Consider the following 22342-nt stretch of genomic DNA (forward strand, 5'->3'; position numbering starts at 1 on the left):
AAATAAAGAAATGCAGAAAGTTCTATGGAAGCACAATGCAGGGAAAAAATACCTCTGCCTGTGGGGCTCTGAGATGACCTTGAACAGGGTTCTAAGAAAAGAACAAAAGCCCTTTCTGAAGCAAATGAGAAGGTAGGTGTTCTTTAGAGCTGTACTTCCAGTAGACTGGCCACATGGGGTTATTTGAATTTACATTAATTTAAGTGAAATAGATTAAAAAATTGAGTTTCTTAGTGACACTTGCTACATTTCAAGTGGTCAGTAGGGTCCTATGGCTAATGGTGCCCTATTTGACAGCAGAGATAGAGAACATTTACATCATCACTGAAAGTGGTACTCTAGAGCATATAAACAAGATAATATCTAACAAAATATTTTATATATATCTCATTTCAAAATGAACTAACAGTTTTTTTCACAATGGCTTTGAATATATCCTATTACTTGAATATATATGTATATATAGTCTTGGATTTTAAGATATACCCCAATAAATACTTTTAATACTCTGTAAACTTGTTGCCAATCCTCAAAAAGTTAGCCAGCTCATTATTTGCATTAAGTTCTATAGTTATTCATTCAACAAGCTTTTGAGCAGGTATGACCATCATTTCTTAAACACAGGTTTGTGAAAATAATAGGAATTTTGCATTTTTATAACTTAATTTCTGTTTTGCATACCTGTATCGCTGGGTGGCGGGTGAACTGACGCCGACAACGCAGCCTCTGTGTACCGGTGCCAAATCAAATCTCAGAGCAGAGTTTTGGGTTGAAGTAGAAAAGAATAGCTTTAGTGCTTTGCCAGGCAAAGGGGGACACAGTGGGCTCCTGCCCTCGAAAACTGTGTGCCCCAACCTGGGAGGATTTGGTGAGGAGTTTTATAGCATTGGTTCAAGGACGGGGTTGCTGATAAGATTAGGGTGTGTGCAGGGCCTGCAGTCCTTTAATCTGGTCTCAGGTAATCTGGTGAGTTTCTGTGGTTCTTTTAATCTGGCCTGAGGTGGTCTTCTTGAAGAGCTTCTCTGGTTCCTTTAAACTGGAATGAAGAATGCTGACATCTTTCATTTGTTGAGGGTTTAGTTCTATAAAGAGCTTAAAGATACTGTTATATGTATCCCTTGAGGCAGAGCCAGGACCCTGCCTTAGGGCTGCACTATTGTTTCTGGGCTGTTCCTCCCTTGTTTCTGCATCCCCTCCCTTCCCTGATTAGCAACTGTTCAAATCTGCCCTTTGGAACTCAAGGAAGGTTGTGGAGGCTGGAGTCTGTTCCCTACAAACAAGAAACGGAAGACACAGAAAGGCTTTCGGCCCCAGGAGCCCCAAGGGTCCTGCTCGGTTTCAAAACTGGCCCTCTAACCTTCCATCACCTATCTCCCCTCCTGTAGTATTGCTTTTAGCAGTGTCAGCATATCACAGGGAAGGTGGGAGAAGGACTTTTTTCTATGTTATCTGTCTATACTGTCCACTACTATGGATATGACCTGAGATTTTTTTTTTTAATTGGTTGTATTTTAAAATGCTTGCATGTGATGCGTTTCTTCTCATGAAGTTAAATTCTTGAAATGCCTATGTGAGTTTTACTTGTTTGATTTATATGACGTAGATTCACAGAATGATGTTAGAATTATAAACAATGCAGAATGCCCGTTCATACTATTTAAGCACATAATGTTCATGCTACAGCCCTGTCACAGAGACCAGTTACCATTGTAGTGATGAGCTAGGCTCTGAGGTGCGTCTGAGTGGCGCAGTCATATAAACAACTTTGTTTTTTGACTTTACACTTCACGTAATTTTGAAAATTTTAAAAAGGACTTGAAACTTATCCTGATAACTCAATTATCGAGTTAATACAGCATTCTGATGAACTGTCTGAAAATTTTATGGTCCATCAGTTGGATTATTGTTGGATGTGTTGGTATGTATCCTTTTGGTCTCTAAGGCAGATGATAAATTTTATTTAGCCATGACCATTAACTATTAATTTTTTAGGGGTTAATCATAATTCCACATTTTCTGCCGTAAGAAGGACTACAGAGTTTATCCATGCCTGTGACTTCCAAACGCTTTTTGGGAGTGGAATTTTTCCTATTCCTCCCTATTAACTTTACATAGCTTCTTAAAAAATACAGGGGAACTGCTCTGGGTAAAACTACAGTGTGAGGCCCTGAGTTGAGCTCCCTGACTCACCCACCATCACTGAAAGTGAGCCCTGGGGATATCTATGACTCAAAGGAGCATGTTCGAGAAACCATTAATTTAGGAATATACAGTTGTTGCTGAAGTACCAAAGAGGTTTCATAAGTGCTCTATTTTCAAATTGTTCTTATACCTAGCTTGTCTTTATGTCTGTGCCATGCTTGATTTGGTATTTTTTTTAACATCTTCATAATTTCCTTTTGTTGCTGCAGAGATAGCTCAGTCATATGTAAAGCAATCGAAAGAACTGTGTGGTAAGACGGATAGAAAATTTTCTCTGTATAAAATATATACATATACGTGCACGCACACTCTGTAGATCCTATCTGATCAGCTTGGTAGACAACATGGCTAAACATATTTTGATGTCTCTGCCTTTTGTACAGCTCACACAACTGAAATGATGTCTTGACCAGTATAAGTTGTTTCTAGGTAACATCAAAAGGAAAATCACAAAAATCTTTGAAAGACTGATGGGGTCATCCAGTTAAATCCAGGTGGAGATACAGCCGTACAGTTAGTTCCGGCGAGGATCTGGTTATTCCATAAAGATGCAGGCAGGGCTCTTCTAAAAAGCTACAGATCTCTTTCCCATATAGGGACTGCACTTTCCCTCAGTGACCACAGACTTGACCTTAAAGCTCATATGTGAACTGGACAAAGAGAAAATTGCTGAGATACACTGGCCTCTGGTAGGAGAACAAGCTCTGCTAGCCTCTCATCTCCCCTCAAAGGACCAGAACTTACATGGTCGAGATCAAGAGCATTGTGTAGTGCTGGAGTGGAGTTCTCAGACTTTAAAAGCTATTTCGTCTATGTGGCAGGTCCTCTTTTAGGATTCTCCCTTCTATTTGATATTTTTTTTTAAATCTCTTCAGAATATCTCTAAGTAAAACAAACAGATTAATTGATTCTTCATTTTTCAAAGAGTCCTCTGGCTGTAATGTCAACAAAGGAATAGTGCTGACAAGTGCAGATGCCGTCCCTGGTAAGGTTTTCTGTGAATTTTTCCTCATCTCTTCCTACCATCGTACTGACAAACATTCAGGATAGAGAACGGGGAGAGCCCAAGCAAAGAGCTGGCAGTACCCTCTGTTGTAGGCAGAATTTTAAGACTGCAACCTCTAGGAGTCCTGATCCGTGGTGGACATGCCATGTATAACCCTCTCTTCTCGAGTGTGGGCAGAATCTGAGTATGATGGGGTATAGCTCTCATGATTAGGTTACTAACCAGTTGACTTTGAGTTACTCAAGTGGAGATTAGCCATATGGGCCTGACCTAATCAGGTGAAGCTCTTAAAAGAGATTGGTTCCTTCTTGAAGTCACAGAGATCCAAAGTGTGAGATAAAATCTTCTCCTGGACTGGAAGGAACAAACTGTTGTGGTGTGAGAGGGCCACATGGTGGAAATCTGAGAACAGCCCCTGGTTGATAGCTGGCAAGAAAAAGGAGACCTCGGTCCTGCAACCACAAAGAACTGAATTCATTTAACGACCAAGGAGCTGGAAAGAGGATTCCGAACCTCAGATGAGAACACAGTCCAGCCAGTACCTTGGTTTCATCCTCATGATGCTAAGCAGAGAACCCCAGTCATGCCATACCTGGACTTCTGACCTATAGAACTAGGAGATAATAAATGGGCATTATTTTAAACTGATAAGTTTGTGGTAGTTTGTTCAACAGCAATGGAAAACAAATACATTGACCAATACATTTTTAGTTTCAACTGAATCTTCAGACTCGCAAAACTATCAAAGGGCATCCTTAGTGCCTGTCTACTCAGAAAGGTGGAGAACAGGAATTAATGCTTGCGAACTGGTCTACCTCAAGCATTTCTCTTCGTCAGGAATCTTTAGATGTATTCCCCCAGTCCATACACAGTTAACTAATCAGGAGTTAATTTTATCACAAATCAAGTTGCCCGTAACACAGAAGACATTCTAACTTTTACCCACAGAGACCTGTTAGCCAATTGAGATATGATGCCCCACAGCAAGAACCTGAAAGGGGTTCTTCTGATTCATCCAGAGTCTAGTTCATCTTATCAAAGCCAGAGATTATTCCATATCAAATTTGAGACTGAAGCTTTTTTTTAAATGATAATTTTTATGTGGAGCATGCCTTGATATACTTCCTCGGGAGCCCAGTGGAGATGATACTTACCATGTTAGGTGGGGGACAAGAACAAGGCTAGTAGAGAATAAATATATTTTTGTATATTTTACCACATTGTTCTTTTGATTGCTTTACTAGCCAATATATTTATGTCTGAGCTGACATTCTCTGTAGCAATAAGAAGAAATGATGAAGGTGGTAAAAATCCTAAATCAAGCATGGCACAGATATAAAGACAGGTAGATGTGAGAGGAATTTAAATATAGAGCATTTATAAACTCTTTTAGTACTTTAGTTTATTCTTGTGCTAAAAAGGCTCTAGGCCTAAATTGGTTTTCAAACTTGTAATAGACAAGAAGAAGAAATTGGAAATGTTAAGAATTGGAATGAGAGGAAAAGCAATCTATAATTATTTGCAGATAATTTAATCATTTGCAGAGAAAACCCTATAGAACCTACAGACATTACTAGGAATAACTGGAGCATTTAGCAAGGTAGCATTTCTATACCAACAGAAAACCTGGAAAACTAAATTAAATAGAAGATACCATTTACAGTAACGTCAGGTGTTTTCAGTAATCACTAGTTATCACTTTAACAGAAGGTGTACAATACTTTTACAGAGACGATCACTGAACTTTATTGAGAGGTAAACTTCACTATGAAATTTATCACATGTGGTCAACTGATCTTTGACAAGCATAACAAAAATGCATAGTGAGGATAGTGTCTTCTCTTTCATAACTGGCGTTGGGATAATAGGATATTCATATGCAAAGAATGAAATTGGACACTTATCTAATTTTGAACCACACAGAAAATGTTTTTGTGACTCTGCACAACATGATTTTGGATTATACACAAAAATCAGCTCAAAATGGATTAAAAACTTAAACATTAGACTTGAAACTGTAAAACCCGAAGAAGAAAATGTAGGGGAGAAGCTATTTGACAATGGCCTTGGCAGTGATTTTTTCAACCACAAGAAAAGTCAACAGAAGGAAAAATGGACAAGTGGAATTAAACTAAAACCTTTCTGCACAACAAAGGAAACCATGAACACAACGAAAAGGCAACCTATGGAATGGGAGAAAATATTTGCAAATCATATATCTCATAAAGGGTAATCCAAAATATATAAGGAACTCCTGCAACTCGGTAGTACAAACCAAACCCAAAACCAAACAAACAAAAAACAAATAGCCCATTTTAAAAATGGTCAAAGAAACTGAACAGATATGTAAAGTGCTCTCCATCACTAATCACCAGGGAAGGGCAAGTCAAAAACACGAGATATCATCTCACACCTGTAAGAACATTTATAGTCAAAAAAAAACTGAAGGTAACAAATGTTGGTGAGGGTGTAGAGAAAAGGGAACCCCGGTGCACTGTTGGTGGGAATGTAACTTGGTGCAGCCACTGTGGAAAACAGGATGGAGGTTCCTCAAAAAATTAAAACTATAACTACCGTATGCTCCAGCAAAACCACTTCTGGCTATAGATCTGAAGGAATAGAAATTAGGATCTCAGGGAGATCTTTGCACTCCCATGTTCATTGCAGGATTACTCACAATAGCCAAGATATGGAAACAGCCTAAGTGTCTGTGGATAGAGGAAGGAATAAAGAAAACGTCTGTGGTATTTTGCTATGGCAACCCGAGGAAACTAATACACGACCCCTCTGCGCTTATATCCCATACTCATCTAGAACCATTTTCAATTTACTCTTATGTAAGAGCAAGAGCTTAGTGTAATTTGAAGAACTAATCATATCCTTAATTTAAAGCAAGGCAGAGAATCATTTAACATCTTGCCAGATGGTGAAAGAATAGTTATTTTGTCTGGAGGTTACCTGTGTTTTACAAAGTAGGCTCTGGGATATATCTTGCGTCGTGTAAATGTCTCATTACACTGGAGCTTTTTCAAGCTTGTCAGCTCTTCTGTAAGTAAAGATTATCTCAGGGCCCTCGGGTTCTACACCTGTAATGATTATAATCAAATCCAGAAAGGATGCTTTTGATTCTGTATCTGCCACTTGAAAGGACAGTGAGCAAAACTGAATTCCTGGTGCTGGGACTGCATGGACTTCCTTTCCTTGGCAGAAAACCAGATGAATATTTTTGTAATTAAAATAGCTGCATAGCTTTAGGCAGAAAAGACCTCTAAGGAAAAAGAGAGGGATAACTTTCCATTATTGATTTTATTTTGCTGCCTTTAAAAAAAGAAAGAAAGAAAAAACCAGAATATAGAACCGTCAGTCTCTACTTACAATACAATATTCTTTTTACCCTCAGTTGAAATATGCACTATTTGGCAGATGTGTATGGCTCATCAGAAGAGTAGCTGTCAACACGGTGTGAAATCAGGTGGGGTCTGTACTGTCCCAAATACCTACCTTCCTGGCTCCATCATAACATCTGTCCATTCTGTCACTAGTGACATTCTGTACAACTTGCTCTTGGTACAGACCTGGGACCCAGGTTTGTATCAGACCTGGGAAAGTAACGTTATTGGGAATCGCCCTAATTAAAAATAAACTATTGTTGAAGGAAGGAAGAAGTTAGGATTATGACTCACTGCAGTGGAGCAATTCAAGCAGTCAGGGAATTGGGTTGGGACACTACATATTTTGAGTGAAGATAAAGACAGTTATAAAGTGGTAGACAGATTCCAAAGAGTATGAAGATGATGGAAACCAGCATAATCAGTCTCGTAGTTCTCTCTGGAATCAGAAAGGGAAGCTGTCCTAGAAACACTCTGGATACTTGCAGGAATGAAACTCTTAAATATGTACTACATTCATGGAATACTAAAGGCAGTGAGATTTTTCATATTTAGTGTTAAATTTCAGATTATTATTATTTAATATATAGCTTTTGAGCTTACGTGTATGTAATCTAAACAACATGTTGTTTGGGGAAATTCATTGTGAAATGATTGGGGAATTCAGTGAAATTCAAACTGCTTAGCCTAAACTGATCCGATAATTGACAGTTAAATTTTACATATTGATGAACAGAGGAAATTTGTACCTTACAGACCATTTTGAGAATGAATAAAGTTTGTAGGTGGTTAATGAGGTAATTTGTGTATATACTAGCCTATCCGCAAATTGGCAGTTTTGCATATCGTGAATGAATGTTTCAGGTACTAGGGGGTAATACAGATGTACAACACCAATGGCTTATTTACAACACCAATGGCTTATTACTTATGAATGCTATAGAGCCAAACAGCAAGATTTAATGTTTAAATTATACTGAAAAGATCAAGGAATCAGAGTAAAGGATGTCAGAACCCTGTGTATATTAAGCGTTCCTTTTTTTGGATTTGTACTGATGGAGAGAATGTGATGGCTTTAAAATGATATTCAAGGTCAAACATAAAAGTTCTACTGCTTTGCTTATCTGAAATAAACCAAGAGCCAGGAAGAAAGTTTGGGAATGTCCCTATTGTGCCAGCATTGATGTTACAGAGTCCATGCACTAAAGATGCATTTGCATCATGGAAAATTCCCTAAGACCTCACTTAGCATAATTCCTTAATTCATTTTCAAAGCCAACATGAAACAGAAGCAACAAATATCATGTCTGAAGCCCTGGGTTCTAGACCCTATTCTGAAAATCATTCTTCCCATATGATCTTGGGCAGATGGCCAGCCCCTCTGTTTTCATATCCTTAAAATAAAAAACACTAATTGGAAATGGTCTTTTCATGCCCCTTGCAAGTCTAAAGAGCCCAGAAATCTAAGGCAAGTGTTTTTTGTTTTTGTTTTTCCCTCCTTCTCTGCATTCTTGATTCAACTTTTAGCATCTCATTTAACTAGCTGTAGGACCTTCGACAAGATGATTTAACATCTTAGTTGTTTCCTCATCTTGAAAAATGGGGTTAATATTTAATAATAAGTGGGAGGTCTTCTCTGGCAGTCCAGTGGTCAAGACTCCGTGCTTCCACCGCAAGGGGCATGGGTTCATTCCCTGGTGGGGGAACTAAGGTCCTGCATGCCGCACAACGTGGCCAAATTTTTTTTTAAAAAGCATAATAATAATAATAATGAATGGCAAAGTGCTTATATCTTTTCTGGCACATAGTACGCCACCAGTAAATGTTACCCTTCCTTCTGATCAAATTACTCAAATTTACATGTTAGTATAATATCGGCCATTTTTGTCTGCTTTGGGCCGTTTGGTTTGGCTTGTAAATGTTGATTCCTATCTGTATTTTAGAAAATTTGAAATCTGAAATCGTATATTCTTAGGAAAAGCTGGTATGCTTGTGATCGGCTTTATCTTCTTCTCACGCTGGCCTCTCAGCGCCACATCCTGTGACTGCCAGTTCTTTTGCTGGACTTGCATGCTCCCAACACACCCCTCTGCCCAGGAGTGAAGAGGCTTCTCAACAGAGAAAGTTAAAATTTGCTGTAGCCATCTGTCTTTTGTTGGAGGAAGCAGTTTTAACCATAAGCTGTAGCTACTGTTTTAACAGATTTACAAATAGCTAGGGCGGGTCTGGCACAGGCCCAAGTAACCAGTTGGACTCATGTGTCCTAATTCAAGACCCACTGCCAGGAAGAAAACTTCCCTTAGATACATCAGACTTTGTTATTTGCAGGGTGTCAGTTAAGGTATTTGGAATAGAAGGTCGAGAACACAAAGGACAGGAAGGTAGGACCAACATTTCACCTGTGCCAGGGTGTGTATGTGAATTTGTGGAAGTCTGTTTCATTGGGTTGGAATATTTTTGCGTTCAGCGTACCTCAAGCTAATAAAGAATTGAACCTCAGTTATCATGTTTTGCTGTAGGAAATGATTAAGAGTGAGGTCATTTATCAACTTGTCTTATGTATTCATGGCAAAACATTCCGTCAGTCCTGATAGCATTTATGATGTCCTGACATTGTGTTATGTATATTGGTAACTATTTATTTATTCTTTATCTGCCTTCTCTACATAAAGATAGGGACTCCTTTTTGTTCTGTTCACAGCTGTATTTCCAGTGCCTAGAGTAGCGGTTGGTACCTGGTCGGTGTTCTTTAGATATTTGCCAAATGGAGGGAACTGATACACAATGTTTGAATATTGAAAACTTAGAGCAGGAGTTGGCAAACTAAGGTCTGAGGGCCACATCCAGCCTGCCACCAGTTTTTGTGAGTAAAGTTTTATTGGAACACAGCCATGCTCCTTTGTTTACATACTATCTGTGGCTGCTTTTGCGCTGTAACACAGGCCTGAGTAGTTTTCACCGAGATCATATGGTCCAGGAAACCTAAAATCTCTACACTCTGGTGATTGCAGGCCTGAATTAAAGCACGGAGCTTGAGATCTGGCAGACCTGGGTTTATTTTCTGGCCACTTAGCTGTGATTTAAGCCGAGATTGGACTTAAATCACTGGAAAAAGATAATAATGATTCCTGTCTCAATGAATGGTCGTTAAGGGTCACTGAGATGAACACTCAGTGAATTAGCTGCTGTTAGGGAACCTTGTATGTTAAGCATTTCATCTGTTGTCAGCACATTTATTTGCAGGGCATTGGCCAAATGGAGGTGACTGAGGCCTGGCCCTTTCCCATGTGGCCACTGAAAAGTACCTGGAGTTTTTCCTCCACTCTCCATCTGCTTTGATACCATTGCCATATAGTTGTTCCTGCTGTGATATGCTAATTTTAAAAATGTAGTTTTTAGAAATATCTGTTGTTTTATTATCATAACAGCTATTAAAACTGCATCTTCTGAAGTCAGAATACAATTTAATTAAGTTCTACTTCATTTAAATTACAAAGAGAAAAAAGCATAATTTCTACTTATGGATGTACTTTCACAGATAAATTCCTTTAAAGGAGACCAAAATGCTAAAGCAGTGAAAAAACCATCTACTGCTATAAGCTAATGAAAAAGTGTATCTATTTATCTTTCATAAAATTAATATATTCTTTTTGAGCATTTGGAAAATACAAAGGAGTATAAGAAAATGGTTAAAAATTATATTCCCACTACCCAGAGAGAAATTTGACTTTTAATGTGTTTTTCTCCCATTTATAGGTTTGAGATGTAAAAATAATTTTGGGGGGCTTCCCTGGTGGCGCAGTGGTTGAGAGCCCGCCTGCCCATGCAGGGGACGTGGGTTCCTGCCCCGATCCGGGAGGATCCCGCGTGCCGCGGAGCGGCTGGGCCCGTGAGCCACGGCCGCTGGGCCTGCGCGTCCGGAGCCTGTGCTCCGCGGCGGGAGAGGCCACAGCAGTGAGAGGCCCGCGTACCGCAAAAAAAAAAAAAAAAAATTTTTTGCCACCTTTTTTAAACTTAATATTATATATAATATGTTGTCCTAAGGCATAAAAGTATTTTAAGCAGGGCTTCCCTGGTGGTGCAGTGGTTGAGAGTCCGCCTGCCGATGCAGGGGACACGGGTTCGTGCCCCGGTCTGGGAGGATCCCACATGCCGCGGAGCGGCTGGGCCCGTGAGCCATGGCCGCTGAGCCTGCGCGTCCGGAGCCTGTGCTCCGCAACGGGAGAGACCACAGCAGTGAGAGGCCCGCGTACCGGAAAAAAAAAAAAAAAAAAAAGATATTAAAAAAAAAAAAAGTATTTTAAGCATAACTTGTGGTAGTTTTACCAATATCATATTTTGAGAAATGTCAGCGTTTTAGAAAAGTACAAGAATAGTGCAATGTACACCTGTGTATGCTTCACCTGGAATCACCAGTTTTTAAATGTTGCCATGTTAGTTTTACCTCCCTGTATAGTTTTATTTTGGTGAGCCCTGAACATGATATTTAATGACTATACCTATTTAATCTTGTGTATGTATCATAATTAACCATTCTCTTATTACACCTATTAGTTTCCTTTACCTTTTTTTTTTCCATTTAAAATTGAGTTTAGTGAGCGTATATATTAAGCACTATACATACAGGATCTTGTTTTTAAAACCATAACCCTCATGGGTAGATATTACAGAAGAAAGGATTAAAGCTTAGGGAATTTAAGTAACTTGCCAAGAAGTGGTGGAGCTGAAACTTGAATCCAGGTCTCTTGGATTCCAAAGTCCCTGTTCTTAGTCATTTCCCAGGACTGCCTGTCTGCCCTCTACTTAGATGGTGACTCTTCTGCAGAATCTTCCCGACTTCATCTCTCTACTCTTCCTCGGCTCTTAGCACTCCCTCTTTTTAGATGGGTCAGTAGGTTATTTTATTACTTCTTCACTTGTCTCCCCACCGTATTAGACTATGAGAACATTTAGCTGGGTCTGTGTTAGTGACCTAGTATTCCTTGTTTCTGGCACACAGTAGCTGCTCAATAAACATCTGTTGGATAAAGAAATGAATAGGTGAAAGTGTCTTAATGCATATTGCTAAATCACTTTTCAGCACTCCTGTACTAGTGTAATTTTATTAGCAAGATTTCTGGTACCAAGTTCACTGCACACTCACTAGCAATGAGAACTTGAACTTCAGCAACTTGAAGAACATGTTGTTTGGACCATTTTGTATCCACATCATTCTTCCACCTTTCTATACAAGAAAGAAGTAGGTATATCCCATTTCCTTAAATGAATATTTTGTTTTTACGAAGGCTGTCGTTTGTTGTCATCATACAATACATATTCATTGAAAAAAATTATTGAGAGACATAAAAAGAGGGAAAAAGCATTAAAAATTCCACCATTCTGAAACTTTTTTGATTAAAAAAAACCCCTTCTGGTGCTTCTGCATCTTTAAAAATAAGCCATATGTTCCATCTTTCTTTCTCGAAATAATACATACTGTGAATATTTTCCTATATATTAATGAACTTTTGAAAAGCAGATTTTCAAAAGCTAAGTAGTATACCATCTCCAGGAAAAGAAAAACACATATTTATTGTCCAAACAGTATTCTATGATTGTATACATAGCCATAGTGAACAGTTTAGGACACAAATCTTTGCGCACAACACTTTAGATGAAAATATATCAGACATACAGAAAAGTTCAGATATTAGTATAACAAATACCCAAAGATCTACTCTACAGATATTTTAAGGTATCCAGTAACTTCACTTTTAGAGTAGGAACTCCAACTACATATAAAGTGGTTAGAAAGAAAAATGTATAGCATCAGCAGAGATGTTTCTGCCTCGGTATCCCCTAGTTTATGGCAAATGAATGTTAGGTTTTCCTGTTTGTGCAAATGTAGTTCAAGCTGTCTCAGATCTATTGCATTTACCCAATCCTTTTCTTTGATTCCTTTGAGGACACTTATTTAAGACAACTTTCCTTGACTACTGCATCAAGAGCTGGCACAGCTGCAGACACAGCTGTGGCTTTTTTAGTTTTAGCTAGAAACTCATCATTCACACTTCCTTGAACCCAGCTGGATGTGTTCTTGCTTCCCAGTTGGTAATGCTATGATTCAACCGTTTATTTAAATATATATTGATGATACAAACTGGATGAAATCATTATGAATTATCAGATGTAATTTCATTGTCTTGTGCTGTCTTGAGAGTTATACATTGCTTTCACTGCCACTAATTTCAACAAGGAAAGAAATGGACATCATAAAGGTAGAAATCTGTCAGCTTATTCTGAGGATCCCCTGCTTTTTTGATCTGCAAGTTAGATCTTCTAATTTGTAGCCTGCATCCCAATACTGACCTTGTTTATTGTGCTGACTACTTGAACTTTCATGTAAAATATTACAGAAAGATATGAAGAGTACGTAAATGCCCCCTCCACTGAAAAGTATCATCTCATCCCCTTGCCAAACAGCTGATTCCAAAGAACTCAGACAATTAACATAATTAATGTAGTTTCCCCTTTTTATTTAATAGTGGAAAGATTAACCATCCCTGCCACACATTGAAATATTTTGTTTTTTTCTTCATTGCTCATTGCTGTTGCTTTTGATTTAGTTTCTTGTTAACTTTTAACTTTTTGATTTCTTATCTTAGCTATTTATGTTAATTTTGCATTACCCTGCTTAATCTATACCAACAGTGACATTGAAGGGAAAGGGACAGATGGAGGAGTTTCAGTAGGATTTTAGCAGCTACTTCCGAATTCTTATTTATATGTATATTTTCTACGCTTAGATCTAGGGTACCCTAGGGGGAAAAAAAGAGGCAAAATTCTCTTCGGAGATCAAAAGCAGCTATAAGTGAATGAACACCTTTAAAAATGTGGCCTCCAATCCTTTTTTTTTTTTCTTTTTTGAGTTACATGTAAAGCTCAGCTGTGTTTGATGTTTGCACATTTCAGGCTCTTTGGCAATGCGCTTTCCATGCTAAAAGGATCTTATACGAATGATACTGAAGATTTTGATGTATTTTTTTTCTTCCCAGGATTCATACCTGTATGTAGCCTTGGAGTGGCTCAAGTGGGCAGGATGAACTTTGGAAAGGATGTCAGCACCTTGAAATATTTCACCATCTGTGGCTTACAAGAGGGCTATGAACCATTTGCCGTTAACACGAACAGGGATATTACCATGTGGCTAAGCAAGAGGCTTCCTCAGTTTCTCCAAGTTCCATCAAACCATGAACATATTGAGGTTTGCTTTTCCTTTGAAAATCAGACCATTGCCAAAAAGCAGGAGCGGGTGTTCCCACTTGGACAGTTACTGTCATTTACTTAAAATGATGGCTCTGATGTGTTCCACTGTAAGGAAATCTAAGGGCAGGATTACCCTCTGATTTTAGGTACTTATGAGAGGCTGATTAGACTGATTACCTACAGTTAATCCTCAAACAACTTCGGGGTTAATCTGCATATAATTTATAGTCGGCCCTCTGTATCCACGGATTCAGCCAGCTGTGGATTATGTAGTGCTGTAGTATTTACTATTGAAAAATACCCACATATAAGTGGATCCAAGCAGTTCAGACCTGCAGTGTTCAAGGGTCAACTGTATATAATTCTTTTTTTATGTAGGCGATGTCAGGCTCCATCTGAATATATACAGTTTTAGCATGAATTTCCCAAATCATCTTCTGAGTTAGAAACAGAACTGTGAGTATGTCTGTAACACAGCAATCCCTCTATTTAATGATCTCATTTATAAAATTATGCCATGGGCGGGCCATGTTTTGGGTTGTAAAGGTGTGATGCACGTTAGGGTTTTAGAATCAGGAAAGTGACCGTGATGAGCATTTGAACAATCACGTCTTCATTTGTTAGGTGACCAGAATTGACGGCACCATCGACAGTTCCCCGTGTTTAAAGGTCACTCAGAAGTCCTTTGGCTCTCAGAACAGCAGCACGGATCTCATGTTTTATCGTCTGAGCATGCCCATCGAGTGCGCGGAGGTCTTCTCCAAGACTGCGGCTGGAGGGATCCCTGGCGCCGGTCTCTTTGGGCCCAAGAATGATTTGGAGGATTATGATGTGGATTCGGACTTTGAGGTTCTCATGAAGACAGCTCATGGCCATCTGGTGCCAGATCGAGTGGACAAAGACAAAGAAGCTACAAAACCAGAGTTTAACAACCACAAAGATTATGCTCAGGAAAAGCCCTCTCGTCTGAAACAAAGGTCATTGATCCATGCAAAATGATTTTTTAAATTTTTTTTAATTTTAATTTTTAAATGATTTTAAATATATAGTTATTATGTTAGGGGATCACAGGAGAGGGTAATAGTGGGTAAGGGATTTCCAAAGTCAATTTTTTCTTCCTCTTCCTCCTTCTTTATGTACCAAGGATTCTACAGAAGAAAAAGCAGCCTGTTGGCCAGCTAATTTGTTACCACTAACAATCTATCTCAAGAGTTATTTTTTCTATGAATTTTTTTTTTTTTTTTTTTTTTTTACGGTACGCGGGCCTCTCACTGCTGTGGCCTCTCCCGTTGCGGAGCATAGGCTCCGGACACGCAGGCTCAGCGGCCATGGCTCACGGGCCCAGCCGCTCCGCGGCATGTGGGATCTTCCCAGACCAGGGCACGAACCCGTGTCCCCTGCATCGGCGGGCAGACTCTCAACCACTGCGCCACCAGGGAAGCCCTATGAATTTTTTTTATTGTGGTAAAAATAAAAGTTAGCGTCTTAAACATTTTTAAGTGTACAGATCAGTAGTGCTAAGTATATTCACATTGTCGTGAAACAGATCTCGGAACTTTTTTAGTTTGCAAAACTCTGAAACTCTACACCCATGAAATAGCTTGCCTTTTCCAACCTGCCCCAGCCCCTGGTCATCGCCATTTTACTTTTTGTTTCTATGAATTTGACTGCTTTAGATACCTCATATAAATGAAATCATACAGTATTTGTCTTTTTGTGACTGACGTACCTCATGAAGCTTAATGTCCTCAGAGTTCATATGTGTTGTGACATATGTCAGAATTCCCTTCCTTTTTAAGGCTGAATGATATTCCAGTGTGTGTATATACACCACATTTTGTTTATCCATTCATCCGATGATGGACATTTAGGGTGATTCCACCCCTTGGCTATTGTGAATCATGCTGTTAAGAACTTGGGTGTGCAAATATCTTTTCACAACCCTACTTTCAATTCTTTTGTATATATACCCAGAACTGGGATGCCTGGTACTGCAGTATTTAAATTTTTTTAAAAAATAAATTTATTTATTTATTTTTTGGCTGCATCGGGTCTTCGTTGCTGTGTGTGAGCTTTTCTCTAGTTGTGGTGAGCGGGGGCCACTCTTTGGTTCGGTGCGCAGACTTCTCGTTGCGGTGGCTTCTCTTGTCGCGGAGCACGGGCTCTAGGCACACGGGCTTCAGTAGTTGTGACTCGCAGGCTCTAGAGCACAGACTCAGTAGTTGTGGTGCATGGACTTAGTTGCTCCACAGCATGTGGGATCTTCCCGGACCAGGGCTCAAACCCATGTCCCCTGCATTGGCAGGTGGGTTCTTAACCACTGCGCCACCAGGGAAGCCCTATATTTAAATTTTTGAGGAAAAGATTTATATTGTATTCCATAGCAGTTGTACCATTTTACAATCCCATCAGCACTGCACGAGGGTTCCAATTTCTCCAAGTCCTTGTCAACCCTTGTTACTTTCTGGTTATTTGATAGTAGCCATTCTAATGGGTGTGAAGTGATATCACATTGTAGTTTTGATTTCCATTTCCCTGATGATTAGTGATGTTGAGCATGTTTTCATATGCTTATTGGTCATTTGTATAACATGTTTGGAGAAATGTCTATTCAAGTTCTTGGCCCATTTGTTGATTGGGTCATTTGCATTTTTGTTGCTGAGTTGTAGGAATTCTTTGTATATTCTAGATATTAACCTTATCAGATATATGATTTGTATTTTCTCCCAAGAGTTAGTTTTTAAGATGTTTATATTGACATTACTGGTTGAACCTCAGAGTATTCTCTCTAAATAGTACTTTTTAATGGAGGAGAAGGTAGATTGTTTTAGCGTCCTTTCTTACACTGAATTTGAAATTCTCAACCTCAACACTATTGCCACTCTGGGTTAGATAATTATTTATTGTAAGAGTCTGCCTTGTGCATTGTAGGATGGTTAGCAGGATCCCTCCACCAGTAGATGCTAGTGGCACCCCTCCCCCACCAAGTTGTGACAACCAGAACTATCTCCAGATATTGCCAGATGTCCTCTTGGGAGCTAATCATCCTGGCTGACAACCACCCTACTAAGTTAATTATATGTTTGTGTTTGAGATAGGCAGAACATTTTAATGTTGCTTATTCCTAGTCCTCTACTACATTCCAGATTTTTGCTTAGAAGGACAAAGCCAGATTACAGCACCAGCCACTCTGCAAGACTCACAGAAGATGTCCTGGCAGATGAGAGGGATGACTATGATTACTTGATGCAAACGTCCACGGTATGAGGTTGCAGCTTTTGTCATTTATCTCAGTTTGTCAGTGAGCATGCTTTGCATTTCAAATAGTTAACATTGATTCGTACTATTTAGCAAGCTTACTTTTAAAATAATTATTCAGTTTTATCTTGGGGACTGAAAAGTTGAAAGATGTATGTATATTCTAATGGATATTATGCAATAAGAGAGCTATTTTAGGAAAAATCATCCTTAATGGCACCCTCAGTCCTGGTTTTGTTATCCTCTTTCTTGACAGCATTTTATTTGCCACTTAAGTTTTCCAAGTACATTTTGCAGTTTCTTTTGTCTCAGTGATATGTCTGCAAGATTATTTATCATACTTTGTTAGAGGTCAAGGTGTGCTGTCTGCCATTTTGAATTTTTAAAGCACTTCTCATAAAACGCCAAATGGAAAAAATATATATAGCTGTGTTCCTTTTAGAGTGCCCCCATATTTGAACTTGACTTTCACATATCAGATCTGAACTATTTCAGAGTGATTTTAAGGGTTCCAAATATTATGTTAGTGATAGCATATTCAAGGTATAAAACAGGTATAAAAGCTGTAGCATAGATTATTGTTCTTGTGTCAGCTTGAAGAATTCAAAGCTTACCTGTGTAATGGATTGACAATTTTATCACATAAACTTACTATATATGTACTCCCCCATCCATTCATACTTGGAAGTATAAAAAGCTTCAGATCATCTTTTGCTCAGATAGTCTTTTCTGTTTTTCCCATTATTTCTGAAATAATTCAGGATCTCTGTTTTAAGACTTTTCCTTCGCCACATCAGTCCTTCGTGCCTATAACATTTTGCTTAGGCCAAAGGATTTTTTTTTTTTGCTGCTTTAAGCTTTGGGTTTTGTTGTTGTTATAGCATAATTGAATATACTATTATTAGTATTGAATATACTATTCAATAATATACTATTATTTTCTTCTTTATTGAAGTATAGTTGATTAACAATGTTGTGTTAGTTTCAGGTGTGCAGCAAAGTGATTCAGTTATACATTTGTGTATATTGGACTGGCCAGAAAGTTTGTTCGGGTTTTTCCATAAGATGTTACGGAAAAACCCAAATGAACTTTTTGGCCAAGCCAATATTGTTTTCAGATTCTTTTCCATTATATCCATGACAAGATATTGAATATAGTTCCCTATGCTGTGCTATACAGTAGGACCTTCTTGTTTATCCTTTCTACATATACCAGTTTGTATCTGCTAATTCCAAACTCTCAGTCCCTCCCTCTCCCACCCCCCTCCCCTTGGCCATCCCCAGTCTGTTCTCTATGTCCATGATTCTGTTTCCGTTCCATAGATAGGTTCACTTGTGTCATATTTCAGATTCCACACATAAGTGATATCATATGGCGTTTGTCTTTCTCTTTCTGACTTACTGCGTTTAGTATGATAATCTCTAGTTGCATCCATGTTGCTACAAATATACCAAACGATTTTAAACAAAGACACGTCTTCTTAGACATTGCAAGTCAAAGTTTTGTTTCTTTTTACTTCACCAATACTTGGTGTTGCTGTCTCGACAGTACTATTACTCAGTGAGAATCTTTCCTGGACAAGAACCTGCCAACGTCTGGGTGGGCTGGATCACATCCGATTTCCAACAGTATGATACAGGCTTTGACCTGGACAGAGTTCGTACAGTGACCGTGACTCTAGGAGATGAAAAAGGAAAGGTGCACGAAAGGTTGGTTTTCCTCGATTTCTTACGTGAATGACATTTGATAAAAATGTTGATAAACCTAGGCATTTTTTTTTCTCTTGGATTTTATGTCCAAGATAATATTCTGTTTCTAGGAACAGTGTAATCAGACCGTTAATGTCCATGTCCTTTTTGTTACTCATACAAGCCGGTAAGGAATCTGAATATATTAAAAGTGCAAAATCTTATAAAGTAAGAGCAGTGCATCTTTTGGGGGTAATAATCATATATTCCTTCAGGTGACATCGCACACGACTGATGACTTGGGTTACCATGACTTAGCCATTGTTTGAGGATGAGAGACAGGTGACTGTGAGGCATTTAGCCTGTGGTCTGATCTGTACCTTGGGAACTGGTTAGGAGGTGGGGAGAAAAAGGTGAAGACAGTGTGGGCTAGTGGTTTAGACCAGGTGGACGCATTTGAACTCAGACTGAGGAGCCGTGGGTTCTTTCCTCAGCTTTGCCATTGACTCGCTGTGTGGCTTTGGGTAAGTCGGTTACAGTTTCTGTGCCATCCTTTTTCATTTATAAAACAAACCAAACTCAAACCAAACCTTCAAAAAAGTGAAGAAGGCTATCTTCCTTGCAGATAAGACAAGAGAAGATCTGGTCATTTGCATCTACTTTGTGTGCCCGTGCATCCTCTCTGATCTGCTGTGATGGGTCTCATAGAAAGAGCCCCCCCATAACGTTGCTTTTCTTTTATACCTGCACCATCATTTTTGGTGACCGGAGGCTCCATCCCCTGCCTTCAGGTTGTAACACTTGAACCGCAGTGAACTTAGCACTTGAGACAGTGAGCCTAGCAAAAATTCTCCAATGAACAGTGCTTTACGTCAGTATGGGGGGGCCCCAAACCACCTGTTTCCAGGAATATTCTGAGGGATATACTTGATTTTCAGAGATGGGGACAATGGAAGGAGATAATATAGGGATATGATATCTGACTGATGGTTTTGGTGTAGGAAATACAGGCTAGGGAAGGTTGTTGAATCTTACATAAATAGAGCATAGAAACACAGCCAACTTTTGATTATTCAGAAACTGACCTTATCTCCGCCTTCCTGCTCTTTTCCTCCTACTTGCCTGTGTTTGCCCTTTTTGCCAGCCTCATTCATAGTAGTAGAGAAAGGGAAGGAGGTGAAACTCAAATCACTTAAGTTTGCTACCATCTCTGGTAAAGGTTTTGTTGAGGGTGAAACTCAGATGGGGTTTGTTGTTAATATCACAGATCTTGTGCACTTCCCAGCTAAGTCTGTCTCTCATAGCAGATCACCAGGAATTGTCCAGAAAGGGGCTTAATTTTAGCCAAATTTTATATCTATCGAATCACTGACAGCTCATGTAGAATTGGCCTAAAGACTTTGATAGTGTTCAGAAACAGGTGCTTCTCATCTCAGAACAAGTGGTTTGAAAAAAAAACAAAACCCATGAGATTTGTGACCACGTACAGGGGTGGGATAGGGAGGGTGGGATAGGGAGGGTGGGAGGGAGACGTAAGAGGGAGGAGATATAGGGTTGTATGTATATGTATAGCTGATTCACTTTGTTATAAAGCAGAAACTAACACCATTGTAAAGCAATTAAACTCCAATAAAGATGTTTAAAAAAACCCCATGGGAATGAAAATGACCAATTTGGATGATTATTACATAGTTAAACTTTTTGTGTGTGTATGTGTGTTAGTTTCTGCTTTATCATAGTTAAACTTTTTTGAACCTCAGAAAAAGGTCCAGTTTGGTTTGAGTTTTTGGAGGGAAGGTGCAGGTCAGTTCTCATCCTTGGTTCCAGCTGGTTGACCTGTCTTCATTAGGTGTGAAATTGAGAGATTGGAAGACCTGGCTCAGAACGTCCACCGAAGTCAATGGAGTTTTGCTCAGAATCACAGAATCGGGCCCACTGTACACCTGTCCCATTTCAGCATGAGCTTGTTGCTTGCACAGCATAACTTAGGTTTAGTTTGCCAGACGTCCGTGCTTTCCATGCTACCTGTGCTTGTTCAAAGATAAACATGTTTTTTTTTGCAATTCAGCATCAAACGCAGCAACTGCTATATGGTGTGTGCGGGTGAGAGCCTGAGCCCCGGGCAAGGACGCAACAACAACGGCCTGGAGATTGGCTGCGTGGTGGACACCGCCAGTGGGCTGCTCACCTTCACGGCCAACGGCAAGGAGCTGAGCACATACTATCAGGTACGTGGTCAGGGATGGCCTTGCGCTTCCAGGGAGGAAACCTTTATCCCCGTTAGAGTGGAGAACACATTGTGTAAATTATAGTAAAGTATAAGCTAGAAAGAAGTGAAACACAAATGAGTCAATTCTGTATTTTTACTTCTGTTTGAGTAATAACAGTGCCATTAGCCCTTCAGAGGAAGCAGTACATTCCTCCAAAAATGTTCACATAGTCCTGAAATGAAATATTCCAAATAATTATTGAAAGAGAATATCTGCATGAGAGGAAGAAAAAGTCTTTTTCTGTAAAGTGTTTCTTAGGTGTTAGGAAGAAAATGTATTTTTTGTGTGTGTTTCTTCCTTTACTAATATTATTAAATTCATTTGATTATTTAAGGTGGAACCAAGTACAAAATTATTTCCTGCAGTTTTTGCGCAAGCTACAAGTCCTAACGTTTTTCAGTTTGAGTTGGGACGAATAAAGGTGAGAAAGACTCATTCCTGGTATTATATTTGGGTTGTTTTTTTGTTAGGAAATAGCATTTACTTCTTCTTCAATTAATTCCATACTTTATTAGTACTGATATTAATCACATAAATCATTCTTTAAAAGTTTCTGTATTTGAAAATTCTGTAATCTCGTTAAGGTCACTAGGGTAACATAAGTTAATTGGAAAGGGTTTTCTTTGGTTATCATGAGTATATTATTCAATAAAACTAGGCTTGTACAGAACACAAATGCCAAATTACATACAGCTCAGTAATCACTGAACTCACAGGTAAGCTAGTGAACGGGCTTGAAGAGCTGAAAGTATGCTACATTGTGGTAAATGCAAGAGTGACAGGTATTGAGTACTCTGGGAACATAAATGAAAGGACAACTAAGTAGGATGGGGTGGATCAGGTAAAGCTGAAAGAGGAGATGACATTTAGGTTGATTCTTAACTGTTGAATGACAGATCTCAGGGTACATTTGCTAGGAGAGGGCATTCTAGGCAGAGGGTGAGAGAAAGTGAAAATACATAGGCATGAAAGTGCTGAAGGTTAAGGAATTCAGTGTGACTGTAACAAAGGATGCTTCTGGGATGTGGCTAGAGATGAATATGGATGGAAGGTAGTCCAAGTTGAAAAGGCCTTAAATGCCATAGTAAGAAGTGTACACCTATTCCCTAGGCAGTGGTGCCTTACCGGAAATTTGAAGCAGGGCAATTGAGTATAATCAAACCTGTTTTGGGAAAATATGTTGGTAGTAATGTGGAGAAATATCTGCCCTCAAAAGAATAAGAGCAGGCAGTAATAATTATCTATCAACAATTCCTTACTGTCCACATGGGAGAAGGTGATGA

At 39.1% G+C, this 22342-nt stretch overlaps 1 protein-coding gene across 1 annotated transcript in view; it reads left to right on the forward strand.

Annotated features, from left to right (window-relative positions):
* Window positions 1–22342, forward strand: part of RYR2 (ryanodine receptor 2) — a 644069-nt gene that overhangs the window by 379224 nt on the left and 242503 nt on the right. The window contains 6 exon segments of the mRNA XM_032609082.1: window positions 13632–13840; window positions 14467–14819; window positions 16989–17103; window positions 18650–18810; window positions 20858–21017; window positions 21394–21480. Of these exon segments, the coding sequence (XP_032464973.1) occupies window positions 13632–13840; window positions 14467–14819; window positions 16989–17103; window positions 18650–18810; window positions 20858–21017; window positions 21394–21480 (1085 nt within the window).

The sequence above is a fragment of the Phocoena sinus genome, chromosome 16, assembly GCF_008692025.1.
Source record: "Phocoena sinus isolate mPhoSin1 chromosome 16, mPhoSin1.pri, whole genome shotgun sequence".
Classification (NCBI taxonomy): domain Eukaryota; kingdom Metazoa; phylum Chordata; class Mammalia; order Artiodactyla; family Phocoenidae; genus Phocoena; species Phocoena sinus.